The sequence below is a fragment of the Lepisosteus platostomus genome, chromosome 22 (genome assembly GCF_059453375.1).
Source record: "Lepisosteus platostomus isolate fLepPlt1 chromosome 22, fLepPlt1.hap1, whole genome shotgun sequence".
In the NCBI taxonomy this organism is placed as follows: Eukaryota; Metazoa; Chordata; class Actinopteri; order Semionotiformes; family Lepisosteidae; genus Lepisosteus; species Lepisosteus platostomus.
In genome coordinates this window covers 12,013,701-12,037,134 of record NC_142632.1, presented here as the reverse complement: position 1 = coordinate 12,037,134, position 23,434 = coordinate 12,013,701, and the positions used below count along the sequence as shown (strand labels likewise).

At 44.4% G+C, this 23,434-nt stretch overlaps 1 protein-coding gene across 1 annotated transcript; it reads left to right on the top strand.

The window, feature by feature from the left end:
* Nucleotides 1–11,850: 11,850 nt before the first annotated feature.
* abhd15a (abhydrolase domain containing 15a) lies at nt 11,851–23,151 on the top strand. Its single transcript, XM_088615683.1, has 3 exons — nt 11,851–13,506; nt 20,028–20,380; nt 21,090–23,151. The coding sequence occupies exons 1-3, from the start codon at nt 12,976–12,978 to the stop codon at nt 21,631–21,633; spliced, it is 1,428 nt and encodes a 475-aa protein (XP_088471809.1). The 5' UTR covers nt 11,851–12,975; the 3' UTR covers nt 21,634–23,151.
* The last annotated feature ends 283 nt before the right edge of the window (nt 23,152–23,434 follow it).

The window sequence follows — 23,434 nt, the reverse complement described above, 5'->3', positions numbered from 1 at the left end:
GGCAGCTTGCATTTAATTATAACATTTAATACTGAACCCATTTGAAGTTGTTCAAATGGATTTGTTCTCCTTTAGTACAAAGAGGTGTACAGGTTTCTGGGCATGTGTGGGTAATCTACGTCATATGGAGATTACAGGTACACTGTACATGGGAGAATTAAAATTCCCAGTCGTCTTGCATAAAGGATGTAAATCCTTTCAAGTCGTCTCTCTCACAGTGTGATTACTGTCAGCCCCCTGGCTCATAACAAAACGAGAAGGTTCTTCCCTGGGTGTGTCCTTTGAACATGAAAGGCGAGTGAAATAAAAAGGATACTCACGTTTTCAAATAGAGAATTTCAAACTGACATTTTTAATTGCGGCTTTCTGGTACAGTACTAAATACAGTATACAGTCAGCTCTTCCCACTGCACCCTAGCTCAGCAATTAGATGTGTCCTGGTATCTAAACTGGGAGGAAGGCATGTGTGCTATAAACATCATCATCCTGTACACAAACAGGAACAGAAAGACCAGCTGGCAGGGCCTGAGACCCTCTGAGGACAGCGCAGGGTATCGTGGGAATGTGCAGATCGGGGTGCTGCCTGCTCTTTCTCTATACTGACGGTTCTTCTGAAAAAATGATGTGACAGCGCCTGTATTCCCAGAGCTCTGCTTGGCCCTCTCTGCTTGTTGACAGCTGCTGAGAGCGTGTGGCCAGTAATTTCCAGGGATGCTGTATATTGACTCCACTCACCATGGGGAAAACTTCACCTTTCACACTTGACCTTTCACCCCTCACCCCTGGCTCTCACAAAGTTGTTTTCTCTGGTGTTTCACTCAAAATAAAAAACTGTTTCGCCTGACATAAAAATAACATCCTGCAGTTCAGTCCCCTGTAAGGCACTCTCTCTGAGACTTTCTCCTCAGGATCAGGGAGATTTGCTTTGGACACATTTTTTGTGACATCCTTCTGTATGACGGTGTATTGAGGATAAACAATCCTACTAAAGCAAGCTCACACTCAAAACCAATGGTCATAGGAGGCTCTCTTTGGAGCACATACAAGAACACATCCAGATGCAAATAAGAAACACCTTTACCTCATGGATTGCAAAAGGGAAATGAAATATATCCACAAATGTGAAATGTACAGCACCTCTACCTAAATGTGATCAGAGTCCCTTCAGTGCCCTTTAGCCAAAAGGTTTTCATTCCTCGATGTGAAATCTAAGTGGTGAAGTTCATCAGTATCAGTCAGTGTTCTGACCAAGGGGCATGAGAGAGGTTGCAAATGAAAGGAAGCCATTTTGTTTGTTTGGTTGCTAGTAGCTGAGGATCTCAACCAGCCATAGCTTGGAAGAAGATGGGGGTACTGACCTTGAAATCTACTCTGTAGTACAGTGGTGGTCACATGAGCTGACTGCATGATTCCCAAACGTTGGAGCTTTGAATGTTGCCAGACATCCATTGGTCTCTAATCAAACAGGGGTCAGATAATCCTGTTCTTAACAAGCCCTTCAACCGATCTCTAACAATTCCAAATTCCACCAGTGCCGGAGCAGTTGAGGGGCACTGAATCAATCAATACAGACCTCCAGGATATACCTGACGCTTAAACATATCTCATTTTTTCAATACAGAAGTGAAACTCACTTGCTTATCCTCCGAAGCTCCTGTTCGTGTGAGAGTTAAAGCCAAATGATGCAAGAAACCAGGTCAGTGTGGGGTTAGTGGGTGATGAAACAGATGGAAATATCTGCAGAAGAAGTGATGTGTAACCCTGTGCTGATATACCTTTAAGATTGGTGGTATAATATCTATAGAATGTTGGGTTCCATGGCAACTAGCACCTCTTACATCTACTCCTCGCTCCAACCTGGGAGCACAGCAGTTCTGCTAAATGAATATTAAATTGGTCTTGGACATGGTTACTTTTCACTGGATGTTTTAGAAGGAGTCTATCCAATGGTGTATTTATGCTGCAACCGATCCCTTAATCCCCTGTGGAAGTACCTTAATATGTGTCATTACTATCCACCGCAAGTAAAGGATAGCTGGTTTGCATAAGGCTGCACTGAGCTGCAACAACTCAAGCCTCGTTCCTCTGTAGTGCCATTTTACTGCTTGAACCACAGGTTAGCAGACGTTTGTCTTTGCCTGCTGGGGGATTTCACATGACCCAGTCCTCCTTGCTTTTCCTTGCCGAAAGCCCAGGAGGAAGAAAGCGAACGTGACACTTTAGTTAAAGAATTGAGTCTTGATTATTTCCAATACTGTGCCGATGCATATATTGGGAATGAAGCAAATCGGTGAAAAAGCACAACCACAAAATCACCGAGACCTTGAAACGGCGCTGTTATTTCTGTGCATGGGTCTTTCTCCCCTATCATGTATTCCATTAAGCCCTTGGCTACATCCAGACAACCAGTACAGCACCTGAATACTGGGCTAGCCTCCTCCACTTGAGCATCTGCTTCTGTAAAGGGGAAAGCTGTGCAGGCCATTGAAGATACGGCAGGTTCAAATCCAGGTGGCACCTGCCCTAGGGCTCCTGCTCTCTTTGGGCCGCAGAGGAAAAGGGCTGCTGGGTTGGCTGCACTCTCCCGTCAGTGCTGAAGTCAGGGGGAAGCGACGGAACCGGGCTCACGTCTCGAAGGGTCAGAGCAGATCAGCAGAGAGGGGGAGCGCACCTGCGTGGCTGGGTTTCAGCAGTGAAGTGGTGTCAACAGTGAGTCTGATTAAGACACTAACAAGGCAGATGAAGGAGGCAGAGGAGAGGGAAGGAGGGGGAAACCGGACATGCTCAATCGAAATCAAAAACACATTCACTCGTGCGCACTGACGAGCAGGGAACATTAATAACCCCAGTGCTATTAGAGAATAATTGCACAGCTCCTTCAGCTGGCTCCCTGATTATTGTTTGGTGCAGAACGAATCTGAAATGGAAGTGGCCTTTAAACAATGGAGGGGGTAGTTTGGTGTAATTAGGCTGCTGCTGTCAGAGGTAATGCAGCCCTCGAAAGGCTTTGTGTGGGGGAGAAAAAAAAGAGACTAAAGCAGCCTTCATCATAACTGATAGGGACGTCATTATAAAACAGAAAAGAAGGGAAATGGTGGGAACATTAACTAGTATTGTGTGGATAATCTCACTAAGGTTGAGATGTGGTGTATAGTATAATTTTTTTACTCTGTCCAGTCATGCATTATTCATGCATTCATTTGTTTGTACCTGGTGCAATAGCTCTTATTTTCAATTGGATTTTTCTAAAGTGGGTGGTTTTTGTGCATCTCGCCCAGTGTGTACCCCACCATGTGACCGTTGCTCCCCAGGATAGACTCTGGCTCTCCTGCCACCCTGAATTGAATGAAGCGGTGAGCTCATTTGTGATTTGCTATTTAATATAGTTGATATGACACAGGGAAGGTGATAAGTGATTGCTTTAAAATGTCGTGGTGGTATTAAATGATGTTCTAGAAGTTTTAGAATCTAATTCTGAAGCTGCCTTTAGGAAAGATGGCTTGAATCGTGGGTTGGAGGGTTATTTTCATGTATCACGGCCTGTTCCCGATATAATGCACATGACAAATCAACGATAGGCAGCACCGTGTTTTACAGTGCAAGACTGTGCCTTATCGCTGTCTGTCCCAGGTATTCTTTTCAGTAATCTTAGTAACTTTACGGTGGCCTTTTTAAAAAATACTTTCCTGCCTGTAACAAATCCTATAAGGCTTAAGTGCTTAAGCACTGATAGCAACAAACCACGTTTCTGTTCACGGAAGAAAATAATGGCTGTCTCAGTGACAAATAGTGATAGACTGTAATCTGTTCCATTACAGGTAGGACCTACTTTATAGGACAAGGAGCTGGAAAGCATGACCTTATTGTTTACTGCTCTGCAAGTCTGCACTGAAATATGACCTGGCTTGGTAGAATGTGCTGTACTCTGCTGCTTCTTGTTTGCACTGCTGCTGTATCCAGTCACATCCCACATTCAACAGAGAGGAGAGGGTATTCGTGCCATCCAATTAATTATACATTTCTCCATCACCTCCAGCTGCCCGATCTCACAGCTGGGCTTCAAAAACACTGGAACAGTGTACACATGTATCTTTTTAGACTGCGCCTCCATTCACTATAATTTATTGCTGTGTTTGCTATAATTTTTGTACATTATATTGTTTCACTGTGTTCAATTCCTTTTTAATACCGTTCTGTATTTTATTGCACTGTTGCTATTTTACAATTCAGTAATTGTTTTGAATATAAATCACTTAAGGTAAAGAGATCAGTAAAACAGTTGCATAACTGTGCCATGTTCCACTGTCTTGTATATACATATGAGCTCCTGTGTTTTACACATTCAGAGAGATGGGGATCCTTGCCATCAAATCCTGGCGCTGTTATAGATCTGGATCATGTACAGATTTTTTTATGAAAGCAGTAAGACAGATGTCGAACAGCAGATATTGAAGCTCCGCAAATTTTGGTCTGCTTTTCAGATTTATGCATTAGTAGAGACCAGAGACCTCAGTGAGATTTCCTCCTCAGAGAACTGTATGGAGAAAAGAACCGCGGGCTCTGGTATATTTATTTCAGATTGACCTTAGGCGATGCATCTTTCTGGCATCTTCTCTGAGCCTCTGGGGTCCTGATAGACTGAGCTCAGCACAGGGCTGCCAGACGCAGCACTTTGAGAAGGTTTTCTTATCTCCAGAGCGAAGACGGCACTTTTCTAAAGCGGAGAACAATTCCTTGCAGAACTAGGCTTTCTGGGTGTGTTTCTTCGACGTGACAAATAGAAACGTTTTCGGCAGACATGCAGGGTGTGTGCCAGCAAGAGGTCCTTTGAAATTATACGAGCAGCAGGATGTGGGTGGAATGTCACATTTCCTATTAAAAAATATCCATTTAAAATTGACTTAACTTAGTGGTAATGAAACAATCTCTACATTGGTTTAAAAATAATGGAGGATAAAGCATGAGAAAAGCAACCCAAATTAAGACCCCCGGAATCAGAGTTTTCCTCACAAAAAAACAACTGCTTGACATTTGGCTTTAATTTGGCATTAAATTAGTAATGTTTGTGTAGTGTTTCTGAGTCACTTAAAATCTCACAACTAGAATTCACTGGATATAATCCCAGGTTTCCATGTTTTTTATTCTGAGAGGGATCTGCTAGGACCCAGTTCAGAAGAATGGAACTTCATAAACAATCAGTGATTAGGTAGGAATCTGTTCTGTTAGACAGGTTCTTTGTGCTCTGTACACAGGTATTAAAAGGAGAATGTGCATCTAGTCCTACTGAACACTGAAATTGCTGACTCTGTATGTGTAAAGGAGGATAAATGATAAATGATAAATGCGCTGAAATGTCCTATTCCTCACTTTTGCAAGTAATTTACTGGTGTACTGAAGTGAATTAAATTACCCCCTTGTTTAATTGAGTGAGGCAGAAGCCAGTTTGCTTTGAAATGAAAAAGACCCCTTCAAATATCTCTAAACTGTACTGCTGTTGAATTTACCAGAGACTGCGTGCTTTGGTGTGGCTACACTCACTCGGGGTGAAAATCAGAGACATGGCATGCCCTTCAGCCTATTAGTGCTCACCACTTTCTAATAAATGAAATGATTGTATAAGGTCACTTCTTATACGTATCAGAAAAAGAATCCCTTGCTATTCAAGAGGCTTTATCTGAACTTGTTAATTAGGAAGTGACGTCAGTACATTCCTATCTCACTTCCTTCTTAGAGCCTGACAATGGTCTGAAATGGTTCCTGTTGTTCGAGTTGGAGATCTCCCCCTATTCACTTATCATCGCGCTCGTGTTCCCTGGGCATATCCTGTGCAAGGAGTCCAATTGTCAGTAGGACATTGTATTGTGGAGACACCCCACCTGTAAGCTTTGCTATTGGGAATCCACTACGTTCATATTGGAGAGAAAGGGCCTCCTTTCTGTGTCAAGGTTAGAGCTCTTCAGCGGTCTTTCCTTGAATTTTTCCTTGTTTATTTTCAGCTGTCCAAGGTCCCCTCTGGCAAAGCTGCCTGTCAAGAGCAATTCTTCTGCAGTTCCGGTGCAGGGCAGTGACGCCTTGAACTGGGTGGGAGGAGAAGGAGATGGGAGAACAGCAGGGCTGTTCTGTGCTCCAGCTTTGTCTTTATCCGGCCTTGAATTAACCTTCTCTCCTCCCTACCCCTGGGCTGGGGGAGAGGGGTAGGAGTTTTCAGAATGTTACTGTAATTCTGAAGAAAACAAGACATTTCTTACAGATATGCCGCTCCTTTGCTGAAATATACTGCATATACTGAATCTTGGCAGTGGCCAGGAACGGCCTATCAGGATTTATGCAGACCACAGTGCATTAGAAATTAGCATTCCCCCCATGGGAATCAGCAGAATCCAACTGGAACAGCTGCACTGGGTGCAAAGACCCTCAAATGTGGGATACCCATGCCGGCACCGGCATGCCTTCTGAGCTGTGACATGCTCTCTTAATCAAGTGGAGCGAGAGTTACTTCTGACAGCAGCCCCTCTGGGCTGAGGCATTGCAACATTTCCACTTTTTCTTGGCTCTGGCCTGTTCTGCGTCCGATTGCTTCCTTTTTTCTCCCAATTGTGTTGCTCTGTCTTCGCAAAAAAAATGGAGTAAAAAGCTAACTCCACCCCAGGGCCCAGCGCAACAGCACATCAGAAACAAACAAAACAAGAACGTGGCTCTTGTTAAGACGTCTGTGTAATTTCCACTGTGATACCCAAATCAATTCCCCTCGTTGTTTTCTTGGTAAAAGATGCAGTTCTCTGAGCCTGTAGGTGGACAACATTCCCGTGAGCTCAGGACATAACCTGCTGCCCATCTGTGGCCCAATTCCAGAGAGCAACATTTATTATTTTGGAACGTGGTGCTGGAAAAGGGTGACTGTCTTTAACAAGCGTGCAGTTTAGATGCCAACCTTTAGTGGAGTTTGTGTCAGAGAGAGCTTTTTGGTTGGAAAAAAGAAAGGTAGCAGAACAGCCCAGGAGCTCTCTTCTAGTCCCTGACACAGCTCAGGATTTCTCTCTCCAGGCCTGACTACCCATGACCTGGATTCATCTGTCAAAGGTACTTGCTGACGAAAGTAAGCTTCTCCCAAGAGCTCAAACGTTCAGCATTTTTTTTTTCTGTAATGAAAACAAGATTGAATTGAACTCCTGAGCATGAACAGAGACATGTGTTCGACAGTGCTATGACATTGCAGAAAGCTGTCTCGTGACAGACCAGGTTAGGTTAGAACCTTTTCAGGTGGCACCACGCGCGGCTCCTAAATTACCTAGACTGCTCTCCAAAGAGATTTTTTTTCCTCTTTTAGAGATGAAAACAGAACTTTATTAACTGACTGGGACCTTCCAAGTGAAACATAAATCCAACCACACATTTTCGAAATCCCCATTTTATTTGCAATGAAAATGTTTTTTCTTCCAGGTATACTTTCACACATGTGTGTTTTATTGTAATTCTCATAAGGCTTTTTAAAATGTACAAACCTGAACTCAACACCCTGACATTTTTCGCTATTTCTATTTGTTCGGCAGTGATTAGTTTCATTCTAGTTTGCAGAGAATGTTTTATGTCACATTGCTCCATTCTATTTTTCAGCAAGTACGTGCAAGTCTTTAATCTCTCCCTTGAGTATTTTATTAATCCCACAGTTGAATTCTTGAAAATCAGAGGTATATGCTCCTGTCAGTATTTTTCCACATGGAGGTTTACAGGGATGCCAGTTATAATGGGGTGATCATAAAGGATGTTTGTCGGGATTCATATGAATATAATACCCACTCTGTAACACAGCCAGGATTGATGATCTGTATGCCTTCCCAAGGCAGCATGGTGACTTGGCAGATAGTCCTTCTGCCTCACAGCTCCTGGGTTCTGGGCTGGGAGCCCTCTGTCTGGAGTCTGGGGACTTTGCTTGTCTCCCAGTGTGTACAAGACACATTCTGATTGGGTTAATTGGTGTTTCTGCATTAGCTTTGCATGCTTGTGTGTGTACACTTTAATGGACTAGCACCCCCATCAGAGTGCAGTCCCCCCTCTGACTTGTGCCTCAGGAGTGTCTTAACTCGCACTTGGACTGAGTGCCTTTCTCATAACGGATGGATGTCTTAGTCACTTGTCGGTGATTCCTGTTGTACTTCAAATTCCCTTCAGTCACTTTGCCTTCACAGTCTGCTGTGGCTGGACAGTTTATTTAGAACTGTTTACATGAATGCTAATTCAACACGTGGGTCATTTTGGCATATTAACAGCTGTAAGGAGAATTGCTTCATCTCCTGGTTTCTGCCCCAATTTTAAGATCGTCATCCTTCACGGATCACATTTCATCCTACAGATGGATGTGATTATTTTATTATCCCTGTCCCCTTGGTTTTCCTCCAACTCCTGTGAAAAATGTGACCAGGTTCCTATCTTTAGAATGCATGCATGATGTTTGGCAACCATTCGTGAGGATTTTCTGTAATTACACTATACAGCCTTGTACAGTTGCTACGTAGCATCAAACCACATACATTTAAAACACAGCACAGTAGTTGGTTAGAGTTTGCTTTCCAAAACCTTTGGCATTTGCTTGTTGAGCTCAGCATTTCGGGTTGTTAAAAAATAGCGAAGAGAGAGTTCAGAGATCCTAGTAGCTTTGGTCAGTAATCCTTGTACTTTCCATGTCAAAAAATGAAGTATGGATAACATTTTCAAGACCACGTTCTGCAAACAAGATCCTGCTGTAGCAAGCACTAGTTCTTCAGATTGAAGAATACACAGAAAGAAAATCCAACGTAGCTGTTTTATACTTATATTTGTGGCTTATAACCAGATTAACTCTATATTCCTGTAGTTGGAAGGCGATCAAAGCCTGAGGCCAGGTCAAACTTGAACAAACAAGCACATAAATGAATACACACAAGCATCTGGATTCCTCCTTAATGACATACAGTACAGTGTGTGCTCTCTCCCAGCAGACCTGTATGTAAAATCTGTACCCCCAGATTAGAGTTCCTGCACCGCTGCCCTGCCTGTTTATTACAAACAGCCTTCACCACAAGCCACTTAAACACACCCTTTCTCAGAGCAGTCTGAACCTCACAGCGCTTAACCATAAAACCCAGACCGGACAGTCTGCAGATACCTCAGTCTGTTCCTTTCTGCTGCATCCTTATCTTATCTTACTTTCAACCAGGAGTGGTGCAGCAGAATAAAAAAATAAAAAAATGCAAGACTGAAAGACCATCATGCGAGAGTAACTACAGTATGTGTAAACTCTTCCTCTCGGAATAACATTGCAATTATTCTTCTCAAACTGAGTCATTGACTAGTTTCCAGTTCAGTGTGCAAACGGCTTCATTTGCTGGCGGATAGCTCATGCCCAGTGGAATGCATATCGCTGGGCTCTTTGAGTGCGCAGTTCTCCTCTCTTGCCTTCAGGGGTCCTGTAACTGCATGCTCACAGAGGCATGGCAACGTCTTAATCAAAACCAACAGATTTATTCGGGTCTTTCCAGCTCCCTGGTTCTGGTCAGGTCTGTGCTTGCCAGAGATTTGCACCAGGATTTACAGTACTGGCATGCGAGAGGGATTTAACCAGTATTTAAGACTGCATTTCCTCTCTTATAATAATAATAATAATAATAATAATAATAATAATAATAATAATAATAATAATAATAATAATAATAATAATAATTATTATTATTATTATTATTGTTATTATTATTATTATTTGCACCAGGAAGCACAGTGGTAACAATGACATGAAGCAGCGTTTTCCCTATGAGTTTATCTGGAGTTTACTCAAGACAGAGCAGTGCAGAGTGACCGCTGGATAATGAAAGCTCTCTTCTCCACTGTCTGCGCTCCAGTGCGAAAAGTGCACCGGGGGCAGGTGTGAAACCGCTGCCACACAGCAACTGAGAGAATCCAGCTGCTGCTCAAAGTGACCAGGCCCTCCGGCCGAATATGAGCTCTTCTGGCTCTTGGGGCTTGTGGAGACGGGGATGGATCAGCTCGCGTGGATTTACAGGAATCCGAGGACAACAGTCATGAATCGTCACCTTCTACACAAGTACAGAGAAGTGCTCTGAGCTCTGTATTTCTGCTAAGCTCTATATTTCACTCACATTACAACAATAAAAAGCCCCTTTTTTGGCTCACGACAAAGCCAAATAACTATGAATAAATAATATTAAGGAGATTTTGGAGAATAGAGGTTTATCAGTAGAAATGTGGAAGGAGAAGGTCAACTTTGCACTGTCTTCTGGTTTTCCAGACGTCTCTAGAAAGTAATTTTCACGGCACTCAATACAGGCACAAGGAAAGGCAGAATACAGTGCTGAGTCCAATTCTCCCCAGTCCCTCAGAATAGCAAAGGACAAAAATCTCCTTGTGAAACTGCGTGTTCAAGAACAATTGCATATTGTGTGGAATTTGTTTTTTAAATGCGTCGCATCGTCCACTGAAGAGCTCAGAACAAGACTGGAAGGCTTCACTGAGGACAGCCAGAGAGTCCCAGCGTGATTCCTTGTGGTTTGAAAACAGAAGGTTGTTACTGGTAAATTAATCTTGAAATGCTTTTTATATAAAAGCGAAGTAAACCATTGCCTCTACCGCTAATGGCGCCTCGTTACCAATTGTATTTAATTAAGATTAGTAATTTACAATGATGCAGCATGTACAGTAGCTGTCCACACAAACGGGTGTAATTCACTACAACTGGTTTTTACCTTCACATTCTGCAGGGCACATATCATCTTGGAAACTGAACACGTTTGATTTGGGTTAAATGGCTTCAAACTGAATTTTGTATAGCCATCGTATTTTGTGATACCCGTACGTGTTTTCTGTGCACGACGGGCTATACGTTCTCGTACTGTACATCAGTGTACGGGTTTTGTACATAAAAGCAATGCGAACAATAGTCCATCCCCATAAGGCATCACATTAACACATTTTGACAACATAATTTGTCAAAATTTAAAAAAACAAAACAATGGTATGAATTTGGAGTAAATTTTTACATCGATTGATCTCTGCTGTTTAAATCCCATTGTTTTGTTTTAGAATTGGAGCAGTCAGTTCCTGACCCGTGGTCTGTTGTTTGTCCTATGATTAAACTATTGTTTATTTGCTAAAGTGGGACTCCCTTAGCGCCGCACATTACTTGTCACCTGACGAGCACTGACACGTCATTTTTAAACAGTGAAAATGATTATAAATAATAGCTATAATATAGCTAGACTATATAAACCTTAACAAGATTAAGATCAGCGCTAATCCATTTGTCTTCCCTGGTTCCTGTGACTTATTTATGACAAGAAAAAGATCAACTTGAAGATAAACTTTCATTTACGCAACACATTTTACAAGACCTCCTTTCTTTTGCTCGATATGTACAGTAAATGTCTGCTCCAAGGGAAATAGACAACTATCGGCTGGTTCAAATGAAATTATGTTTTGGTAGACACCTGAATTATGATAATCGATGCAATTCCATTTCAGAAAAACCTTCCATAGTTGTGAGCCAATTCACTTTGCCCTTCACGAACCATTATGAACAATTCACGCCTAATAAAGAAAGCAGATTGTCGAGCATTTCTTTCTGCGGAGATCAGTTTTCTCCCTTTTGTTGTAGCTGACTTATCAGGTGCCCCGCTTCAAATTGAATTGCACCTGTTTGCACTTTGCATAGAAGCAACACCGCATTTAGATAACTATAAATAAAACTGAAATAAAGGTTAACCATCTGCAAACGCTTTTGCACACCACGATTATGAGATGTTAGAGGAAATCACGGCGGGTTTAGAACACAAGTCATGAGACCCGTACCAGTACTGATCATGAGGAAATACACAGAAATCTATTTTACTCAAGCGGCTTAAATTATCCGCCTTGAGGACGGGCGCTGTGCCTGCTGTTCACCGGAGGTTAAAATAAACGGAGCGGTTACTGACGCCGAGTGCTCGCAGCATCTTGGTCTATAAAAGCAAAGTCTGAAGCGAAAGACATGTGGCCCCAGCTGGATTCAAACTTGGGAGGAAAGCGAGCGCAGTGGAATCACCATCGCCTTTAAAACCTCCCTATCACAGCATTTCTGATTGTATCAGTAACTCACGGGGGATTTAAGGCTAGTGGACGTGGAGAAAGGGGTGGTCATGATTTGTCACTCTCCTGTGAGGCAGATTTTCACGCCTTCTTCTCGAAGTTGAGCAATGAAAACTGGCTACGCGCCTGTGTTTATAGTGCGACATTTGCGTTCTAGGCAGGCGGAGGATAGCCGCTCGCACCGAGAGCCCCCCTCGCCTCCGTCACCCACCGACACGCTCTTATCAATCTTAATATTATCAGCAATTTGCGCTATTGATACCTGCCAGATGTCAGCCTCCGCCGCCGCGACACCCTATGGGATGCAGAAGCGTAACTCTTGTGCGCGGAGGATGTTGCACGAAGTGGATCTGAGTATCAGTTTGAAGAGGCTGTCGACTTCTCAGACCCTGTCAACATCGTTCAATTAAGCAGAACGCTGTGCGCCGCTGTCGGGCTCAAATCAGCTGATGTGTGCTGGAGTGACTCTGTACCAACCTCGCTCATGAATTTAGTGGACAAGGAAGGGAGGCAACCGCAGTAAAAAAAAAAAAAATCAGTCTCACGGATGCCTTTTGCTCCGAGTTGAGAAAACCGCTTGGCCATTTCCACCGAGCTTAGTGTTTTCCACTACTCTGGAGTTAAACCGGAGCTCGGCGAGAAAGTAAAAGCACACCGCGGGTTTCCTTGGCAAAAGCTAGCTTCATGGCTTTCGTTTGTGTCTGTATGAGCGCTCGGTGAAAGAACCTACAGACGCGGTTGCACTTCTTATTTATTTTTTTCCTGCGGAAGAAATTTTCTTAGCTGGGCGAACTATTTCGGTGCACACACTGCAAGCGGCGACCGACTTGCTCAGGCGCACCCGCCCGCCGTCGTCTCCGTGAGATGCTAGAGTGGTTCGCTGCCGTTTTCGTCTTGATAGCGGTGGCCTTGCTCTGGCCTGCCAAGCGGTACTTTGGATTTGAACCCTGGCCTGGCGTCCTTCTCGGCGGGCTGGGGAGGAAGACGGCGCGGCGCCCGTCCAGAGAGCCGGACAGGTGCGTTTCCGACCCCTGTCCGGCGGCGGGGGCGCCAGCTGGAGAGGAGCCGGTGTCGCTGATATGCAAGCCTTCCGCCCTCGCCAACTACCTCCTCAAGCACTGTGTCACTTTCAGCAATTTCGCGACGGCTCTGACTTGGAGCTGGAGAGCCAGCCCGTTCCTACAGACCGTCTTCAGCGCCTGCTGGCCGCTGGAGAGCTCCGTGCACTTCATGCGAGAGTACCTGCAGCTGAGTGACGACGGGCTGGTGGCGCTGGACTGGGCGGTGGCGGGCTCGGCGCACCACCGACGGCGGAGAACATCCAGCAACTCCACCAGTCCTATCCTCCTGGTCATCCCGAATTCCTTTGGCAAAATCACCAGGAATGTCTTGAAGGTAACTATATGATAATCATGTTCGTGCCGCGTTTCTAGAGCCCACGGCGCGTTATCGTGGAAGAATATGCATCTTGGACGAGTTATCCCCTGGATGCGCTGTGCTGGTAATTAGCTGGTTTGAGATTATATGCCAATGGGTTGCCCACGTTCTGAAAACAAAACAAAGCCGTCCTTTTGAACGACAGGATGGCGAGCAGATGCTGTAGAATGGATTCATTAGGGTGTGTGTGGGAGAGAGCTGGGCAGCCAAAGATTCGCTACACCTCGAGGTAATTTAAGTCCGATACAGCGGTGCTCCTCTAGCGCGATCAGGCTGCTTGTGAAATAAAACGCCACTCTCTTCTGATATTTGCATGCATGTGAAGTAAGGGAATTTCTGCATTGCTCGTATTTTACCAGGAAGGAACGGACGAAATAAATCGGTTCTCTCTTTATTTTGTAAAGGAGAAAATAGTTTTTACTCCTAGTCTGAAACGCCACCTGCCACAACACGACCTTTATCAGAGAGAGGCAGGGGGGAAAAAATATTTACCCACTTTTGTGTGTGTGTCCATATCCACTGTTTATTCTGTCCAGAAGAAGGCTGTTTTTATCAGCCTGCTGCGATGAAGCATTGTTCGCGGGGGACGTTGCTGAAAGCTTATATTGCACGTTCAGATAAGGTGCAAACATGATTATTTATCGTAATATTCAGGACTGGCAGGTCTGGGAAAATCAAATTTACAGAGCACTTTTCATCACCCTTAAGCATCTCACGCTGCTGGCTGGGCTGTCAGGCGTGGTTTTAATCACACTAGGCTGTTAAGCCAGATGCCATTCGTCTGTACCCCGAGCACTTGAACGTGTTTGTTCAGTCTTGTTTGTGTTTTTTCTTCAGCGTGTCCGCGTTGATGCTGTGGGTCTGTTCGAAGCGGCTAAGAAGCCGTTTGCTGAAACGGATCAGCCGGGGTGGGGGTTGTTGTCATGGTGCATGAAACCTTTGGCCCGTTGGGGGTGGGATTCCTCTGGGGAGGGGGGCACGCGCGAGGAGGTGAGGGCATCACTCCCATCGATGCCAGCTTCTTTGCAGTTGCTCGGGGGGCAGGCGTAGTCCTCATAGGATCTCGGCGAGCTCCGGACCATAGAAGATTTCGCATTTATTTGTCATCAGGGATGGAACGGTCTGGACCATTTCGGCTTTGTAAGCGCCGTAGGTGCCATCACCAACACCGATATCTTGCTACTGTATGCAACACATACATTTAATTCCTGGCATCCGTCACGGCACTTTTGCTTATAATCAGGTGGCGAAATTATAATAACCAGGATCTGTACAAGAACGGGCAGCTCAGAAAACCAAAGCAAAGCCGACGCGAAGACCTTATTTCCCTTGCATTCATGCAATAATTCTGACTAGATTTGTTTTTTAAATACAGTGGCAACAGGTTGTTGGATTTATTTATTAGCCCACTAACTAGTAGTGATTATGTTGCTACGTTTCCTACAGAGTTGGCACGGAAACAGAGCACAGAATGCAGCTCTTAATGAGCACTGTCCTAATTGCCTGTTAACTGTTTTCCCCGCGTGTGAAGTGATGGATAGGTGCAATATTGAACAGGACTGCTGTGCAAAACTGCCTGCTGCTTCCTCTCCAACCAGACAGCAATGGGACAGGTCAGACCAGGGCATCTCTCAGCCAGATTACAAATAAGTGACACTTCATTTGGGCCTAATTGCAGTGCTCCATTTTAAAGTTATCTATAGCACTGTTTTAAAAAGGGTAATGCTTTGTCATTTAAAAACACTATTTTAACTCAGACTAACAAAGGGAGAACAATCAGCACTGTTGATTGGAATGGTTGTGGCCAAAAAAACTCTTTTTTTAGAATGGAAACGTGTACCCTGTTTCAAGAGCTTGATGGTGATACAATGGAGAGGATTTACTTCGATAGGAGAGGTGCTGTGGAGCAGTTCTATAGGATCTGGACTCCCTTTCCTGAATGTTTTGAAAAAGACTGAGTTTTGTTCACATCCCTGATTGTTTTACACACCCACCCATTCTGTGATTCCAATAGATTTCAACAGGGAAACTGTTTACAGTACAAGCACAGGCAAGCTTGAGCTGTTGTTTTTTCCTTTGATTTGATTGTGGTGCATTGTGCAATCTAGACGCATACCCCAGTGCAAAGTGCACCACAGTGCAAATATCTTAATGCATGAGAGGTGTTATTCCTATGGTAGCTACTCTAGGTGAACAGGCAACAAACCAAACCCAAACCCTTTTTCCTGAACCACAGCCAGACAATGTGTTCTGCAAAGTGTTTAGAACTCTATAGTTTCTTCCTTGCATCAGAAAAATACTGCATCAAAGGGTTGTTCTGTCCAGTAAAATTAAATGTGCCCACATAGGGAAAGTATTTATGGGTTGGAGATGGCTCATTTAGCCTTCATTCAGATATCCCACTGAATTATTCTTTTCTCTGGAGCCAGTATTGTTTGTAACACAGATAATTAAAACAGAGTAAAAATCGGCTTCTTTGTTCTTTTGCTGGAGCCTTTGTGTTTAGAATGGTTTAAATCAGTGAGCCACTCTCTGTTTCTCTTTGGAGACTGCACGTGTCTTAATACGTGGTGTTTTGTAGGGAGTCATTTTAATTAAGAGCATAATGCATTGGCTGAAGCAGGACTCGAGAGACCCAGAACCTTCCATAACTCAGATTTCTATTTGAGCCTTTTCATTACTGTCCTATTTGTTGGTGTTCAAGCACAGACTATAAAGCACTTGTTAGCAACTAAGCACTTCAACAGCAATATTTCCTTCTCGATGATGACACACGGCGCAAAAGACAGCAGCAGACACTCTTTGCCATTAAGGAAACAGCACTTTGGCATGTATTTTCCTTATCAGGTGGCATAATCACTGAGCGCAATTTGACAAACCTTGTTCAGAGCTGTCTGTACCTACTGATGACGGTTTCAAGCTAGTGGGCTTACTCTTCTTTCTTATGTAAGAACAGTTACAAAAGATGAGCTCATCTGGCCTACCTTGTGATTAGTAGCTAATCAATCAAGAATCTCATCCAGCCGTTTCTTGAAAGAATTCTGGGTATCAGCTCAACCAACGTGGCATGGCAGCTGGTTCCATACTCTCATTACCCTTTGGCCAAAGAAGTGCCTTTTGTTCTCGGTTTTAAATGCACTTCCATGTAGTTTCCGCTACTCTTGTTCGTGTTGCGCTGTTGAGTCTGAAGAAAGTCTGCTGGGTTGATCTTATCAGTGTTATTGAGGATTCCATATATTGAGATAAGGTGCCGTCATAGACTTCTCTGTTCAGCACTAAAAAGATTCAGTTCCTTCAGCCTGTCAGTGTAGGACATTGTCTTAAGCCCCAGAATGCATCTGGATGCTCTTTCCTAGATGACTTTCAGAGCAGCAGTATAATTTCTGTAAAATGGTGGCAAAAACTGTATACAATATTGTAAATGAGGCCTCACTAATGCTTTACATAACTTTAACATAACATTCCTTAATTTAAATTCTCTACTTTGATCTTTTTTACCATTTTGTTTGCCTTTTTGTTGCTTCCTCTTTTTGTCTGGAAGATGTAGATGATGTCGACACAAACACCTACTGTAAGTCTTTTTCATATTTAGCCTCTTCAGTCTCAAGTGTTTCCTGTTTTGTATGTATATTTTATGGTTTTGCTGCCTGCCTTTATATCCTACATTTGTTTACATTAACTATCATCAGCCAGATGTTTGCTTAGTCCTGAATAATTACCTAAATTGTTTTTGAATTTAATTTGCTGCTGCTACAGAGTTTGCTAATCCTTCTAACTTGGTATAATTTGAAAACGTGAGTAGTTTACTAACTACACCAGAATCTATAATGTTGATCTAAATTAGGCAGAACAACAGGCAGTCTTTGTACAGGGCAGTGAATCTCCTCTGAACAGTGCGATAATGTTGCAAGATTAGCAGATCCCTTCGGATTTGAGCTGGCTTCTTTGCTGGCGTAAAAAAGACAGGGCTTCTGGTTCTTCTCTGTCCTGCCTGCTACCTGACTTCTTTATTTAAGCCTGAACTAAAGAACCGGTGCTTCTATTCTTAATGGGAACGTGGGAGGAAGATTTTCATTTTTTTTTTTAAGTTATTTTTTTGGACAGGAGTAGTTGCACAGTACATGTATAGCGCCTTTTGCCTCATGTCTGGGAATGGATGAGATCTGTCTTGCTGTCATTTCAAATCTCGCTTTACAACCTGCTACATTCATGAGTTTTTGTTCTTCCCTTGTTTCCAAATAGATAGTCTGTTGCAGCGGTTTAAATGTGCAGTGCACCGAGACGGTATTCATCGGCACAGACCAGGTACGCTGGGAGGTGACAGACTGGAAAGAAGAACAGGAGGGACAGACCTCCTCTAGTAATGGGGGGGCGATTAAGGTGATAGTGGGGTGTCCTGAATTTATAGCCTGACAGTGGTCTTGTTGGAGGTCTGAGCTGTCATTAGCTCCATACCGCCATTCCATGCACAGTTTGTCCTATAAACCCCTTTTGCTTGGATAAAAAAGGAAAATGTTATGTTACAGTATGTATTTTTTCAAAATCCCACAATATTTTACTGTTTTGCGAATTCTAGAAAGTCTGCTTTCCGCTTGGCTTTTCCGTTCTTGTCCTCTTGCTCTGGGAAGGCAATTTTTCGGGCTGCTCAATTATGGCCCATGAAAGAAACCAGATGTCCCAATATTTCATCCGCTGTATGGTCTCTGCATCCAGAGCAGTACAAGAATGGCTTGTGTTGACGTAATGCCTTGCAGTAGGGTGAACAGAAGAAAAGATTGAAAATCCAGGTCATTTTTTATGAAAATTATTAGGAGAAACACAGAACCCATTAGAGTTTGCCTTTAGTCTTCAAAGGAAATAATTAAACCACCCCCAGCTCTCCTGATTTCAGAAGCTATATAGTGGCCTGTTAAAGTAACATTGTCTTTTGCTTGTCTTCTGTCTGTTTTGTTGTACCGTAGTCTAGTCTTTCCTAACATGTGCTATAATCTAATTAGGCTGTGAGTCAGGCTGCTTGGTACCTTTGTAGCATTTAGCAGAAGTTTTATGATCGAAGCAACAAATAGCTGGACTTTTCACTAGTTTTCCACCTTACTTAAACTTGTTCTAAATATTAAATCTAATGATTTAAATGCTTTTTGGTGTAAGAGAACTGCTGATGTGAACTACCTTTCTCGTGTTACTCTGGGATATTGCTATAGTTTTGCAGGGGGAAAAGAAAGGAGTTCTGCTTGTCATCTGTGCATTTTGCACTGAGCTCCCCATGATTCATGCCAGAAATACATCAATACGTCTTCTCAGGGGTGATTATGCTGGTTTGCAAATGTGGTGCAGTGTGCCGTGCGTCAGAGTTGATGCATTATTCAGAGAGGTATGCTGTGGATTCTTGTCCTCCTGACTGTGCGGTATGAAACCCACAGACTAGCCTAAGGCTTTTGCATTTATACGCTAGATGCTCACCTCAGAATGATGTGGCCTGGAATGTACTGTGGTAGCGATATACCTTTTTGACAGTTTAATACACTGAGAAGTATACTGAAGCCCTGTGCTGAAGTGAAGGTTTGCACAGAGCAAGACCTCTAAACAAAACAGAAATTTCATACCTGATTCAAGAAAGAGCCCAGATCAGCAAATTTTCTCGCAGACCTGTGTTTGCATAGATAGATTAGGGATTTGGTATACATCTCGCAACATTTGAACACTCACCCTGTCCCTGGTCCTGTTTATCAGAGTGACGGCCGTCCCCTTTGACAAACACAACCAAGGAAAGATAGTTCAGGTGGCTAAGCCACACATGAAGAAGGCTCCATGGCCGAAACGTTGTGTTTTCTTGCTTCTTTTTTTCACCATGGAATAAATCTATTACTTCTTCCAAGGAAAGATAGTGTTGACAGGAGTTGCATGCTCAGGGCTGCAAATCTTCACCAGCAAATATAGAAAACATATAGGATTCTGAATCCAGCCTCTGGTGAAGGTGACAAGGTCAGCAGTGATCGTCAGCTGCACCCACTGACCCAGGAACATCACGGCCTCTTTCCCTTTTCTTTATTTTTTTTTTATTACTACCCCTATCTATTTTCCATTTAGAAAACCAAAACCACACTAATTGCACGTCTCATCTTCTTCTCAGACTCTTGTCTACTTTCTGTAAGTCTGAGTGGTGTTTAAGGTTCACAGGCTGCAGTTTAGATCCTTATTCCAAAGATTTGTTTGGTAAGTTTAACTGAGCTAACAAAACAAAAGTCTGACAGAATCCTCCTTCTAAGAAGGAAGTCTGAAATGCCTTTAACATGTAGTAGTCTCCCCCTTAACCTCAGCTTTTCATCTGTTGCTGTGGGTGCAAGCCTTACCTTAAACTGGAGGAACACTGGAAAACTAGAAAACAGACTCTTTTCTGGAAGAACCTGTGGTGAGTTTGAACCGGGCCGCCCTCTCCTGGGGAATAATGTGCCGGAACGCCTCTGCTCTGTCCCGCGCAGCTCTGCCAGGTGGGCCTGGCTCATGGCTACCTCCCCGTGGTCTTCAGCCGGCGCAGCCAGAACGGGACCCCCCTCAGCACCCCCCGGCTGCAGCAGTTCGGCGACCCCGCCGACCTCCGGGAGGCCGTGCGGTACATCCGGTACCGGCAGCCCGCGGGCCGGCTGTACGCGGTGAGCGAGAGCACGGGCGCGGGCCTGCTGCTGTCCTACCTGGGGGAGTGCGGCTCGTCCAGCTACGTGACCGCCGCCGCCTGCCTGTCGCCCATCTTCCGCTGCCAGAGCTGGTTCGAGAGCGGCCCCCCCTGGCCCTTCCGCTGGGCCCTGCTGCTCTATCAGAAGGCCTGCCTCAGCAGGTGAGGTTCGCCGAGGTGCTGGGAGGAGGAGGGGGGCATTTCTCTGATCGCTGTGTGATACTTCACCTTTTAATATTCATAATGTCCATTATCCTGCTAAACACTAATGCCATTAAAGTTGCATGATGATGATGATAATCATTTTAAAAATACTGACACCTAATAATATGAACTGACATTCTAGTATGATGTTAATAATAATCTTTGTCGTGGACACCCACTCAAAACACCGAGGAGAACAGAGTGATGAAGCCAGTTCATACCCCTACTCTTTTCAAGAAACGCCCTGGGATTTTTAATGACCACAGAGAGTCGGGACCTCAGTTTTACATCTCATCTGAAGGACAGCGCCTTTTTTACAGTATAGTGTCCCCGTCACTACACTGGGGCATTAAGACTCACGCAGACCACAGGGTGAGCGCCCCCTACTGGTCGCACTAACTCCATTTCCAGCAGCAGCCTTAGTTTTTCCCAGGAGGTCTCCCATCCAGGTACTGACCAGGCTCACACCTGCTGAGCTTCAGTGGGTTGCCAGCTGTGAGTTACAGGGTGATGTGGCTGCTATTACAGTACATATAGAAGATAGATGTGGTCTGCGTGGAAAATGGCTGGATCCATTCTCTCCCCATTACTGCTGCAAAGGAAGGAAACTGCAACTCCAGGATTTTCTCTGTTTTCTTTCCGTTCATTTTGTTATAACCTCCCGCAGGTACAAGACGGCGCTGGGCGACATGGTCCAGATGGACAAGCTCTTCTCCAGCTGCTCCCTGCGGGCCCTGGAGGAGGCGCTGTTCTGCCACCCCGCGCTGACGGGCGGATGGGAGGCCTACTGGGAGCGGAACGACCCCCTGCGGGACGTGGACGAGGTGGCGATCCCCGTGCTCTGCCTGTGCAGCCGCGACGACCCCATCCGGGGCGCCCCCGCCGCCACCCTCCCCTTTGAGCTCTTCGAGACCAACCCCCACTTCTTCCTGCTGCTCACGGCGCAGGGCGGGCACTGCGGTTTCTCCACGCCCGGGGAGGAGGGCGCCCTCCAGTGGAGCCACCAGGCGCTGCTGGAGTTCTTCCGTGCCACCACGGACTTCTTCGCGGCCGAGGAGCGGTCCAAGCAGGCGGCCCGCCGCAGGGGGCTGGGGGGCGGCACCAACGTCAGGGCCTTCCGCCACCGGAGCGTCAGCACCTGCAAGAGGGTGCCGGCCTGCTCCCATAACATCCATGCCATCTTCAGCTGGCAGAGGTCCTATACCAGATGATGCCTGGTGCCACTGGCAAATACGCTACTGAAGGCCTCCTTAGAGGGTGGCAGCGGACATTCTGGTCTTGCACGTGGGCAGAGACCCGGGATCGAAAATAGGAATGGGAGACCTGATTCCCAAAGGAATGCGCCGTGGTGCCGGCAAGCACACCTTTCCCAGCCTGCGAATCCGTGGTTGTCACGCTGCCGGTCACTCTCCTGACTGCCTTACCCGCGAGTGGGTAGGTCACACCGCCACCTGGCAGATGCATCATGAAGCTGAAGCCCAGGGAAACTTCTTTTTTGTTTGAAACCAAATAAATTCCTGGCCACATCTATCTTGTCCTCAGAGGGCAGGGAGTTCAGTTCACGTTTACAAAAAAATAATCGCCATCATAAAGGCGAAGAATGAACGTGGAAGTTGTTTTGACCTCATTTCAAGGTGTTTCTGTTTTCTGACCATTTTACCAGAATTAAGTTTGACACCGTAGCTGAAAATCGGTTTTCGCTTTTGGGGTGAGGGGTCCTGCAGCTTGTGCCCCTGCAGATTTTTTTTTTCTGAGCCTGATCCACAGCTCATTTCTCAAAATGGCTGGGACCTGAGACAGACCTTTCACCCAGGACTCTCCAGACACAAACAGGTCTTAGACACTACTAAGACACTAGAGAACAAGCTGAGATTTGGGGTGTGTGAATTAATGAGGGCTGCAGTTAGCACACTAGGGAGTACATACTGCTGTTGCTCTCATGAGCAAGGTACTCACATTCCTCATTGCAGTACAAATGACCACAAATATTCTGTAAGTTGCTTTATTGTGGAATGTGGAAGGAAAAAAACATAATTAAGATACAAGACTGAATTACAAAATGCTGGGCGATGATAGACTAAATTAAAAAATAAGTGAATTTATGTCCAAATTATGCTGCAGTGATGAATTGGTTACAAGTACAGAATACTTGACAGTGCTCTGACTTTGGAGTTCTCCAGTGCTTGTTTTAATGATGAATTTTGAATAGTTTTGTTGAGATAGCTGCTGTGCAGTTAGATGCTGTGGCTTACATGGGTGTGGATGGTATCCTTCAACTACGACAATTTGTACATAAGCCTGGATTTCGCACTGGCCCATGATCACTAGGCAGGAAACGTCCTCTCTTTGAGAGAGTGGTCACAGAAGCATTGAAGCGATTCAGGAAAAGGAATTTCTTCTTGGAAAAATTCACTTAAAAATGGAATAGTAATTTAGTAATAATTCGAACTATTCCATCTGCTTCAAATAACTGTGATCGGCTCTGCAGTATTAATGAGAGAGCAATGTATATCTTACCACAGTGGAAAGACTCTTGGGAAAATATGTGTAATACTGTTTGGTAGATATGGGTGTAGCCAGCATGTTTTATTTTTAAGTCTTGTTTCTTAACCCAGGTTTGTATGCAAACATGTATTTTTGAAAGAACTGTGTTTGTGAACAGTTTTTCCTCCCTTTGTACTGTTTTGGAGACTTTTGTGTACTTAATAAATGAAACATATTTTAAAAAAGGCAAGTTTCGGTAACTGTTTACTAAAACCAGCCTTCGCCTTAAGTGCAAAGGAACTAAGCAAACCTTTATTTCCATATCCATGGACATACACAATTTAGACAACTGATTGTTACATTTTTCTGTATTTTTCTATTTATTTTTTATCATGCATATATCTTATGTGTTTGTCTCTCACACTGATGACCTAGCTTCTTCAGGTGTCTTTTTAAATTGTGAAATTGGGACAATAAAGGAAGTTAGTACAGGTTAATCCATCCATTTTCTAACTACTTCATCCAGTT